Source organism: Suncus etruscus, chromosome 6 (genome assembly GCF_024139225.1).
Source record: "Suncus etruscus isolate mSunEtr1 chromosome 6, mSunEtr1.pri.cur, whole genome shotgun sequence".
Lineage (NCBI taxonomy): Eukaryota > Metazoa > Chordata > Mammalia > Eulipotyphla > Soricidae > Suncus > Suncus etruscus.
This window is the reverse complement of record NC_064853.1, coordinates 39,719,046-39,731,672: the sequence shown is the minus strand read 5'-3', so window position 1 is coordinate 39,731,672 and position 12,627 is coordinate 39,719,046. Positions and strand designations below refer to the sequence as shown.

The 12,627-nt window shown below is 42.6% G+C and overlaps 1 protein-coding gene and 1 pseudogene across 1 annotated transcript in view; one reads left to right on the top strand and one right to left on the bottom strand.

Moving 5' to 3' along the window:
* Positions 1–12,627, bottom strand: part of MTF1 (metal regulatory transcription factor 1) — a 47,359-nt gene that overhangs the window by 17,869 nt on the left and 16,863 nt on the right. Inside the window, exons 3-6 of the mRNA XM_049774717.1 lie at positions 7,517–7,755; positions 6,665–6,796; positions 1,950–2,023; positions 183–319 (exon numbers count right to left, since the gene is read on the bottom strand). Coding sequence (XP_049630674.1) covers positions 183–319; positions 1,950–2,023; positions 6,665–6,796; positions 7,517–7,755 — 582 coding nt within the window. The remainder of the gene's footprint in view (positions 1–182; positions 320–1,949; positions 2,024–6,664; positions 6,797–7,516; positions 7,756–12,627) is intronic.
* LOC126010885 (NADH dehydrogenase [ubiquinone] 1 alpha subcomplex assembly factor 4-like) lies at positions 10,226–10,719 on the top strand (annotated as a pseudogene).

Sequence of the window (12,627 nt, the reverse complement as noted above, 5' to 3'; positions counted from 1 at the left end):
TTTAAGCTTTTACTTTTAATTACTTGGGAGTGAAAATTGGGGATCAAAGCCAGGGCCTTACACACTGCTAGTCATGTGGTATACCACTGAGTTATATTCTCAACCCCTTAACCTTTGATATACAAATGATTGTTATTGTTCTATTATGCCCACATCAAAACGAAAGACAAGACATTGCACACCTCTGATCCATTGTGGTTTGGAAGTGCATTGTAAGAGTGTCCTTTGTTATCATGACCTTTCATGTGACTTTTGAGACTGTATTGAGTGCTGAATGTTTTCTCACAGCCATTACTGGGACAGAAAAAGGGTCTTTCACCTGCAAGAATGACAAATAATGTTAATGTTACCATACAGTCTTTTCACTGGATTAAGACATCTACTTTTACCTAAAAGGGAAAAAAATATTCTTTTTTTTATGGGCCCGGAGAGATAGCACAGTGGCGTTTGCCTTGCAAGCAGCCGATCCAGGACCAAAGGTGGTTGGTTCGAATCCCGGTGTCCCATATGGTCCTCCATGCCTGCCAGGAGCTATTTCTGAGCAGACAGCCAGTGGTTTTTGGGCCACCCCGGTGTTGCTCAGGGGTTATTCCTGGCTGTCTGCTCAGAAATAGCTCCTGGCAGGCATGGAGGACCATATGGGACACCGGGATTCGAACCAACCACCTTTGGTCCTGGATCGGCTGCTTGCAAGGCAAACGCCACTGTGCTATCTCTCCGGGCCCGGAAAAAATATTCTTATAAAGATTCAGGTAACAGTTAAAAATTGAACAAGCAATAGTGCCCAAGGGATAGTATAGCAGGCACCTGTCTTGCATGTAACTGCTGGGTTTGATCTTCGACATTCTATAGGTCTCCTGGGCTGTCAGAATTGCTTCCTGAGTGTAAGGACAGAAGTAACCCAAGCACAGCTGGGTATTGTCGCAAAACAACAATAGAATTGTACAAATGAGAGGCTAAAGCAATAATATAGCAGTTAGGGTCCTTATCTTGTATATGGCTGATTGAAATTTGATTCCTGGCACAACAGATGGTCCCTTGAGCACAGTTAGGAGTGATCCCTGACAGCAAAGACAGAATTAAGCCCTGAATACTGCCAGATATGGGCTCCAAATAAAAGCATACCAAAGAATGAACATATGGTAGCTGTAGAGATAGTACAGAGGATGGGGTGCTTGCATTGTACTCAGCCAGCCTGGGTTCAATCCCCAGCATCCTGTATGGTCCTTTGAGCACTGCCAGGAGTAATTCCTGAGTGTAGAGTCAGGAGTAATACTTGAGCAGTTGCCAGGTATGGCACAAAAATAAAAACAAAAATTTGGGGGCTGGAGAGATAGCATAGAGGCAAGGCGTTTGCCTTGCATGCAGAAGGTCGGTGGTTCGAATCCCAGCATCCCGTATAGTTCCCTGAGCCTGCCAGGAGCGATTTCTGAGCATAGAGCCAGGAGTAACCCCTGAGTACTGCTGGGTGTGACCCAAAAACAAAAACAAAAAAACAAATTGGACAAGTGAATGTTAATTATCTCGGTCCTAAAACTTTATGTAGAACAGAGCACTGAGAAAGAGCTACTCCCAAGGAGTTTGAAAAATAGTGTCCTCCTTCCCCTTCACTAGTTTGTTTATTTGTTTGGGGCCACCGCTCTGGCTCTGGAGTGACTCCTGGCTAGGCTGAAGGAACCATATATGGTGATACTTGGGATTTGAATCAGGACAGTGGGATGGATGTAAAGCAAGTGCCTTAACCTTTGAACTCTCATACCAACCCATTAAAAAAAACTCTTTTGTTTATATATTAAGTTTAGATTCTTGAGCTCAACCTTCAGATCTTTTTACATCTGAAAGAGAGTGAAGGTTAAGCTGATTAAGCTTGTTCCCTCCACAAACCTCCATAGGCCTCAGCAGAAAGTTATTGGGTCAATGAAGGCAAAAAAAAGTTAGCCTAAACTCACCAGTATGTGTACGGACATGAGTTTTAAGGTGGTGACTTGCTGCAAATGCTTTCCCACAGCCATCATGATCACACCTAAAAGGGTTTAAGAGAAGCAACAGTCATAATTAGATAAAAAACCTTTATCTTCAACATCTCTAGTAAAGATATACTAAAAAAAAAAGTTGAAAACGTTAAGATCAAACCACTAAAATGGGTTTTTAAATTAATTAAATCTTATCTATTAATTTTGGTATATGACTCACACCCAGCAGTGTTCAAAGCTTACTTCAGCTTTGCACACAGGAATCACTCCTGGTGGGTTTGGGGGACAATATGGGGTGCCAGGGATCGATCCCGGTTTGGATATGTGTGAATCAAGCACCCTACTCACTCCAACCATTAAAACTGGTTTTATATTTAGACATTTTTTAAATTGAATCACAGTGAAATACACAGTTACAAAGTTATTCCTCACTGAGTTTCAGTCAGACAAGGTTCCAATACTTATTTCTTCACTTGTAAAGATTTCCAACAAAGATGTCTTCAGTTTTCCTCCTGCTCTACCTTCTAATCCCTGCCTCTATGGCAAACATTTTTCCTCTCTGTCTCTCTCCTTCTCTTTAAAATTGGTTTTAGAGATAAAAAGGACCTGTTGACAGGTCCTTGGAAAAGCAAAGTGGTAAATATAGCATCAGAAGGGCTTTTTGAAAGAGACTATTAGAGAAATATTTCTTGTCCTACAGGTAAGACACTTGTTGAAAACTTTGACAACATGCCTTTTAAGAAATTACTTAACAGGGGCCGGAGAGATAGCATGGAAGTAGGGTGTTTGCCTTGCATGCAGAAGGATGGTGGTTCGAATCCTGGCATCCCATATGGTCCCCCGAGACTGCCAGGGGAGATTTCTTTTTTTTTTTTTTCTTTTTTGGTCTTTTCGGCCACACCCGTTTGATGCTCAGGAGTTACTCCTGGCTATGCGCTCAGAAATCGCTCCTGGCTTGGGGGGACCATATGGGACGCCGGGGGATCGAACCATGGTCCTTCCTTGGCTAGCGCTTGCAAGGCAGACACCTTACCTCTAGCGCCACCTCACCGCCCCCCAGGGGCGATTTCTGAGCATAGAGCCAGGAGTAATCCCTGAGCCCTGCCGGGTGTGACCCCAAAAAAAATTTACTTAACCAAACTCTATTGAAGTCCATATGAAAATTCGAATGCCCAATGGAACACCATGTACTGAAGCTACAACAGAGGCATTGGAAATAGCACTAGAATATAATCAATTTGAACAACTGGCAAGATGTACTTCTTTTGCCTAAAAGGATAAAAGGGAAGGGAGAGTAAGAGAGAGAGAGGGAGGGAGGGAGAGGGAAGGAGGGAGAGGGAGAGAGGGAAGGGGAGAGAGAGAGAAAGAGAGAGAGAGGGAGGGAGAGAGGGAAGGGGAGAGAGAGAGAAAGAGAAAGAGAGAGAGAGAGAGAGAGAGAGAGAGAGAGAGAGAGAGAGAGAGAGAGGTATCTACCATAGGGGCAGGCTTGGGGGTGGGCAGGCTGATGGGAAAGTAACTGGGGATACTGGTGGTGTGAATATTGATGAAGGGATGGATGATGGAACATTGTATGATCAAAACTCAAGTATCGAAAATTTTTAACTGTTATTTCACGGTATTTTACTTAAAAAATATATACTTCTGGGCCTGAGAGATAGCACAGTGGTAGGGCATTTGCTTTAGACACAGAAGGACGGTGGTTCGAATCCCAGCATCCCATATGGTCCTCCGAGCCTGCAAGGAGTGATTTCTGAATATAGAGCAAGGAGTAACCCCTGAGCGTGGCCAGGTGTGACCCCAAAACAAAATAAAAAATATATACTTCTTTCTATTTTACTGTTTGAATAATCAAAGATAGAAGTACTCTTCCCTTCCTCAGTACTCCTAAGACATTTATTTACCTACATGCTGCTGCTGCTGTTTTGTTTTAGAGGTGCAAAACACTGGCTGAACTCAGGGCCTCACACATGCAAGGAAAGTGTTCTACTACTGAATTACATCCCTGATATATAACTTTTTATAACACCTCTTTTTTTTTTTTGGTTTTTGGTGTTTGGGTCATACCCAGCAACGCTCAGGGGTTACTTCTGGCTCTACGCTCAGAAATTGCTCCTGGTAGGCTCAGGGAACCACATGGGATGCCGGGATTCGAACCACTGTCCTGCATCTAAGGCAAACGCCCTATCACTGTGCTATCTCTCCAGCCCCAACACCTCTCATTTTTAAAATCTATTTTATCTCTGCCTGTATCATTAGTTAGCTAGTCTCTTAAATTGTAAATTTAAAAAAAATTTTTGGTGCGAGGTGAGAACACACCTAGCAGCGCTCAGGATATTATGTGTTACCAGGGAATGAACCCGGGGCGCCTGCATGCAAAGTATGTTCATGCAAAGTAGCTTAATGAACTAAACTTTTGAGGGCAGAGTCCATATACTTCTTTATATCTATGTAGTCCATGCACATAGCAATTGAAATAAATTACTTCTATGAACAAATGAGTTTTCCTATAATCCAAAGTATCTTTTCTTTTCTTTTTGTATTTGGGCCACATCCAGCGATGCTCAAGACTTACTCCTGTACTGTGCTCAGGGACTATTCCTGGCAGGGTACAGGGGTCTATAAAAGGTGCCAGGGATCAAAACCAGGTCAGCCGAGTGCAAGACAAGTGCCCTACCTTCTCCAACCCCTATTTTTTTTAATAGAAAACTTCTTTAATGCATTTTACTTTTCTAGTATGCTGCTGGGCATAAAACCCAAGTCTCATGCCTGCAAAGCACACATTTTGCTGTGTGCCTTATCCCTTGCCCAGCATTTTATGTTTTTGGTTTTTGGTTTTGGGGCCATGTTCAGCAATGCTCAGGAATTACTCCTGGCTATGCACTGAGGAATCACTCCTGGTAGTGCTCAGGAGACCATATGGGATTGAACCTGGGTCAGCTATGTGCAAGGTTTACCCCCTGTACTATTTCTCTGGTCCTTTGCACTTTCCTTTTTTGTTTGTTTGTTTGTTTTTTGGGCCACACCCGGCGCTGCTCAGGGGTTACTCCTGGCTATCTGCTCAGAAATAGCTCCTGGTAGGCACGAGGGACCATATGGGACACCGGGATTTGAACTAACCACCTTAGGTCCTGGATCGGCTGCTTGCAAGGCAAACACCGCTGTGCTATCTCTCCGGCCCCATTTTGCACTTTCCTTTTAATTACATATAGACATATCTAAAGTTCCATTTAATACTCACAAAAATGTCAGCACATTTAATCATCATAAAATTAAATGCATGTGATTAAGTAAAACTCAATCCCCTTAAAAATCAGTGGGGAAGGGACAGGAGTGATAGTACAACAGTACATTGGGTAGGTAGGGTGCTTGCTTTGCATGTGACCAACCTGAGTTCGGTCCCTGGCATCCCATAAGGCTCCATGAGCACTGCTGGGAGTGATTTCTGAGTGCAAAGCCAGGAGTAACCCCTAAGAAACACCAGGTGAGCCCCCACCCCCCAAAAAAAACAGTGGAAATATAAGTAACCTGACTTAAAAAACAGTGGAAAAATAAGTATGAGCATGTGCAAGCTTCAGAATCTATACTCATATTTTAAAAGATCCATTACTTAGGAATGTGCCTATAATTTTAATTTTTGGCTTTTAGACACCACCTGTCCCACCTGTAAGTGCTCAGAGGTTACTCCTGACTCTGCACTCAGGAATCACTTATGGTAGTCTCCAGGGACCATATGGGATGCTGGGAACTGAACTTGGATTGGCCACATGCAAGGCAAGCGCCTTACCTGTTGTATTATCTCTCCAACACCGTGTCTGTAATTTTAAAATGCAATTTCATTTCATTGGTGTTTAAGAGTTGACTATCTCTGAATACTTTTTAAATTTCTAAATATTCTAATGAGATGAATAATATAAAAAGTATATTCAATGATATGAAGATAAGAGCAATATCTCCCACCAAAATATAAGAGCATTGCTATGGGCAATTTTCAGTAATACAACTATATTTTACATTGGATCAATCTTTACAAGTTATCTCCACCAAAAAAAACCAACCCACAAACACACAAAATTATCTCCAAAATTACCATGTAATCATGCTAATTTATAGTTGTGAATATCTTCTAAATGCCTAGAACAATCTTATATGCTATGAACTAAGTAATTGAGTGATACAATCTTTCCTTCAAGCTTATATGTTTGCACATTATAATTCAATATATAGGTATTTATACAAATTGAAATATATAGAAAAAAGGGATATTTTAAAATGTTTTCATCTGAGAAGACATGTTTCTATCTTTTCTCACTATCTGGGTCATTAGGTACATATCCCTCCCCTGAACTCAGAGAACTTAGCCCAGTCTTACTTGATTTCTTTTCCATCAGGCTAAGAATCTCAAGAGAAGGGCCCATTCCATGTCTTAGTATTTCTCTAGGGACAGTAAAAACACCTACAAATGAGTGAGTTTCAACCAATGCTTGAAAATAAGAGGGGCAGAGTTATGAGCAGACAGTCCATCATCTAGGGCAATGATGTTCTTGGAATCCATATGCAATAGCAATAGCAAGAGTTGACACCATGATGGAAGTAGTTACAAGAATTTTCTTTGTACTTTCAAAACGTTTAAAGTACATCCAGCTGAGACCTGGTCAATGATACACAGAAAACAGTCAACAGTTAAGACTCACCTAAATGGCTTTTCTCCTGTATGGGTTCGAATGTGCTTCCTCAGATCACTGAGTGTGGTGAAGTACTTGCTGCAGCCTTCAGATTCACAGTTAAACGTTTTCCCTGTGTGAAGCCTCTGATGTGCTTTCAGCCTACAAGATACCCCAGAGAAATTCCCTTTGTCATCTTGTACTACAGAGACTTCCTATGTCAGCTTAATGTGCTTCAGGATCTAGTGCATAAAAATTCTAGTCCTAGAGTCTATTAGTATACGCCATATTTTGTTCAAATGGAAATTCAGAGAAGCAGACTCTGTGAAACTCTGGAATTAGACTGCCTGTGGACTCAAATCCTGGACTCACCTTCTACTAAATGGGAGTCAGAGATCTAAGAGCCAGTGACAAAATATCTCTGTATGTCAGATATCTTGTTACCAGATGTTTTAAGGAGCGGCACTTAGAGCATAAATTGAGTGTTTTATGATAATTATCTTATACCCAATGTGGAAAACTAATGTAATCAGCCTTCTGAAACAAATGATGAAGGGGAGTGATGGGTAACCACTCCTGGATTCTCAGAGTACAAAGAGTTATCCCACGATTAAATATGAAAGAGAACGACAGAAGCCTTAATAACAAGATCCTTAGCGAAAAGATATCAGTCATCCAATACTAGAAATCCCCTGGCCAGAATGTCACTTGCAGAGATAACAAATCAAAACATAAATGTGCTCTCATCTCTAACCAATCCAGTATATGTCAATCTTTATGTAACAAGTTTCTCTAGTGAATTTTAAACAGCTGAGCACAGCTGGTGCTGTTCTGTGCATGGAGAGCAAGCCCTGCACCATGACAAAGTGAAGATGAGCCAACCTGTACAGTGTGTTGAATGCTTTCTCACAGCCCTGCACGTCACACTCAAATGGCTTCTCCTTCGTGTGCACTCGCACATGGATCCTGAGGCTGTAGGAGGTGAGGAAGGCCTTGCCACAGCCCTCCTGGTTACAGACAAAGGTATACTCTCCTCGGTGAGTCTTCTGGTGGGTGCGCAGGTTGCCTGCTGTGCTGTAGGTGCGGGGACAGCCCTCAAAGGTGCACTGGTACCGCTTTACCTGGCAGACAGAGGATAATTTGTTAATAATGTAAAAGTACTTCCAGGGTCCTCCTAAGAGCTGTGCTTCTAGGAGATGTGAATGCCACATTTATTTATTTTTTAACCATGAACACAGAAAAGTCTCTAACAAAGTAATCTTCCTATTGACCCTTAGCCAAAGATGTTACATGTTACTCTGTCAATACTAAAAATCCCCTGGCCAGAATGTCACTTCCAGAGATAACAAATCAAAACACAAGTGTGCTATCATCTCTAATAAATCATATCTGAACAACAAATGGAGAAGTGATGAGCTTGTAGTAAGTGAATATTCTGCGTGAATATAAGAAAGGAAATTTCAGACTCTGGAATACATTTGTTCTCTAAAAGCAGCCATAGTCTATTAGCTACTTATATTCAAAGAGAATTCTAATACCTTTGTAAGGCTTGCTTAAACACCCCGTCTCTGGCACTATAGAATGATGAAAATGACCAATGCTAAATTGAGTTTAAACATCCTAAAATTTGGATATGAATATGTGGTTAACAAGAAGTATTTCCGATAGCACAGCGGCGTTTGCCTTGAAAGCAGCCGATCCAGGACCTAAGGTGGTTGGTTCAAATCCCAGTGTCCCATATGGTCCCCCGTTCCTGCCAGGAGCTATTTCTGAGCAGACAGCCAGGAGTAACCCCTGAGCACCGCCAGGTGTGGCCCCCCCCCCCCCCAAAAAAAAAGAAGTATTTCCCTAGGTCAGGGGCTGGAGTGATAGCACAGTGGTAAGGTAAGCCTTTGCACATGGTTGACCCGGGACGAAACCGAGTTTGATTCCCAGCATCCCATATGGTCCCCTGAGCCTGCCAGAGCAATTTCTGAGGCACGAAGCTGGAAGTAACCCCTGAGTGTTGCAGGGTATAGACCCCCACAGAAAAAGAAAAAAAAAAAAAGAAAGAAAGAAAAAAAACAAGAAGTATTTCCCTGGGTCAGAGAGATGTATGTACAGCAGGTCTACTCAAGCCAACCTAGATTCAATACTCATTCCAAAAGTAACCATTAAGCACAGAGCCAGGAGTAATCCCTAAGCACTGATAGGTGTGGCCTCCAAACAAACATTTCCTCAAAAAGCTTCCATTGCATTTTCCCCAAACCTACAAAATTAAATATGTGAAAATTTATTGGCATATCTGGTTGTCCAACTTTTCTCAAGTTGCTAACCTCACTGTTTCCTTTCACCACCAAACCTTCTTCGGAGGATTATGTGCCTGTGCCTCCATTTCTCTCAAAGCCCATATATTTTTTCTTTCATGGTTTTTAGGGCATACTGACTCAAGACTCACTTCTAGATTTATGCTTAGGGATACTGCTGGCAGGACTTGGGGAGGGGGCATATATGGTTACCAGAAATTGAACCTGGGTGAGCCACATGACAAGTGTCCGATTCATTGTGCTATCATTGCTGCTTCATATATAATTCTTTAACCAGATGGCAGGCTTACTTCATTATAAGAAATTGGCCATATGAATTTTTTTTCTTTTTGGGGCCATGCCCAGAGGCATTCAGGGGTTACTCTTGGCTCTATGCTAAGAAGTTACTCCTGGCAGGCTCGGGAACCATACTGGATGCTGGGGATCGAACCCAGGTTGGCTATGTGCTATTACTCTGGTGCCAACCCTCATAAATTTTCTTCAAGTCAAACACATTTACATTCTCCACTTTCTTCACTATTTACAAAAATATCTCATTCATGATTATCTCTTTCTGAAAAATTGTCCCTCTCAACCCAATACTTAGTTTTTGTGTGCGTTTGTTTCATTTGATGGCTATAATCCAGCAGTACTGAGGGGCTAATCCTGAGTAGCTCAGGGACCACTCCATGCAATACTCCGAGGAACCCTGATGAACATTTGCTTGGCCTTCAAGCTCATTGAGTGTTCTCTCTGGCTACACAATCCTGTAATCTTTAGAGGAAAAACTCTCTTTATCTTCTTTTTTTCTTTCTCTTTCTCTTTCTCTCTTTCTTTCTTTCTTTCTTTCTCTCTCTCTCCCTCCCTCCCCCTCCCTCCCTCCCTCCCTCCCTCCTTCCTTCCTTCCTTCCTTCCTTCCTTCCTTCCTTCCTTCCTTCCTTCCTTCCTTCCTTCTTCCTTTCTTTTCTTTTCTTTTTCTTTTCTTTTCTTTTCTTTTTTTTTTGTCACACCCAGCAGTGCTCAGGGGGTACTCCTGGCTCTATGCTCAGAAATCACTCCTGGCACGCTTGGGGGATCATATGGGATGCTGGGATTTGAACCACAGGTCATCCTGACTCAGCGTGCCAGGCTATGCTATCGCTAAGGCCCCTCTCTATCTTCTCTGATGCACTTTCCTCCTTAACTTCTACATGGTCATTCCCAGTTCTCTCTAATTTTCTAAACCTTGAACCTATGTAGAGTTAGAGTTTATTTAAATTATCATACCAGTGTAGCAATGAGTATTATGTGAGGATATGGGGGTCCCATGAAGAATTTTAACCTGCAGAACTGGGCAGAACGCAAAATCAGCAAAACGAAGCCCTTGTTCATGCCCTGTACCCCTCTACCAAGAATCTCCTGCAGGAGCAGATGAACCAGTATCCAGAGATTGAGGGAGAAATCGCTCAGAAAAATAACACTGTTGTCACTGCTAAGAGATGTATATGTGGATTCCAAAGACCCAGTGTCTCCTGTGCAGGTGAAAGGTGCTGAAGTACATCAAGAATCAAAGGAGTTCAGATTGCCAAAAGGCCATCACTTTGAAATGATGTATATTAAGAGCATTCCCAACGGCAAAATTTCCACTGTAGAAGCATTGATGCTTCTTAATAATCATAAACTTTATCCAGAGACACAGACAGCTGAGAAAATAGAATACCATCTAGAGTGAAACAAGTAAATTCACTTCTCAAGTACTCTGTTACTTACAAAGTCAAAATTTTCCTTGCTAATGACAAGAATATAATACAACCAAAATGAAAGAATTCATAAAATTGCCCTGTATACTCTGCATCTTTACCCTATTTTTTTTTCTTTTTTGTTTTTGGGTCACACCCGGCTGTGCTCAGGGGTTACTCCTCGCTGTCTGCTCAGAAATAGCTCCTTGCAGGCACGGGGGACCATATGGGACACCGGGATTTGAACCAACCACCTTTGGTCCTGGATTGGCTGCTTGCAAGGCAAACGCCGCTGTGCTATCTCTCTCCGGGCCCTACCCTATTTTCTTGGTTTTAGGATATTATATTGATTACAGAATGTTTATAATTGTGCTCTCCTTTTAAGAACCTACTATTTGGCCCGGAGAGATAGCACAGCAGCGTTTGCCTTGCAAGCAGCCGATCCAGGACCAAACCGCGGTTTGATCCCCGGGCGTCCCATAAGGTCCCCCCAAGTCAGGGGCAATTTCTGAGCTCTTAGACAGGAGTAACCCCTGAGCATCAAATGGGTATGGCCCGAAAAAACAAACAAAAAATCAGGGGCCAGAGCAATAGCACAGCAAGTAGGGCGTTTGCCTTGTACAGGTCTGACCCGGGTTCAATCCCCGGCATCCCATATGGTTCAGAGCCTGCCAGGAGCAATTCTGAGCACAGAGCTAGATGTAACCCGGAGCACAACTTGCAGTTACTGTTTTGTCCCCCCCAAAACCAAACAACAACAAAACAAAATAATCCAAGTATCTCCATGGATTTTATCCAAGAATAATTATTTTCCAACACTTAAAACTATTTAGGCTTGGGAAGAGCGGGGCTATGCCTTTTTCCATCTCCCCTACCGCTCCTCTCCATATACAATCCTCAACAGGAACTTTCACAAGTCTTTTTCTCCCCCACTTCCTGTCCCTTTGCTAGTGCAATGACTGGGTTTTGCGCATGGCATGGGCCATGATGTTCCTTAGGGTTACATTCTTTAGTTTGTGTAGATTCTATTGTTTGTGCAAATTTGGACTGTAGTGGTGCTGGTGGAGGATGGGGGGGGGGCAATCACACTCATGACCATAGTACTCACACATCTTTTAGCTGTGATGCATATATACTCCAGCTCTGTTCAATAAACCACACAATGCCAAGGATCCCAAAACAGAGCTAAAGAGACCATGCTCAGCGTATATATGTGACACCAGGGATTGAACTTGAAATCTGATTCTAAAAATGAGATACTTTTTGCCATTGAACCATTTCGTCACCCAGTCCTTCATAAGACTTTAGGTTCCTCAGGCAAGTTCTTTTTTAGTCATTCCTTATCCTTCCCAAAGTCACACAGGACATACTCCCTAAACATGTACAGAATCAAAGGGGCCTCAAGTCTTGACAATCTCATGGCTAGAGTCCAAGTTTTGCTTGTTTTTGCTTTTGGGCCAAATTTGGCAGCGCTCAGGGATTGATTACTCCTGGCTCTGTGCTCAGAAATCACTCAGAGGAGGCTACGGAGACCATATGGGTTGCCAGGGATCAAACTTGAGTCCATCCTGGGTCCACTACAAGCAAGGCAAATGCCCTACCACTGTGCTATCATTCTGGCCACAAAGAAAAATCTTTTTTTTTGGGTAAGGTTATGTCCTTTTCAAGGACTTTTATGTGTTTGTTTGTTTGTTTGTTTGTTTTTGAGCCACACCTAGCTGTGCTCAAGGGTTACTTCTGGCTCTGCACTCAGAAATCGCTCCTGACAGGCTCGGGAGACCATATGGGATGCTGGGGATTGAATCTCCCTCCGTCCCAGATCGGGCATGTGCAAGGCATACGCCCTACTGCTGTGCTATCGCTCAGGTCCCTCAAGGCCAAGTTTTGAGATCAATCACTAGCATTTACTTAAAAACCATATTCTCTATAGTCCTTTCTACTCAAATACCACTTCCCAAATTTAAGGTCCTTTCCAGGTCCTCTTCCATTT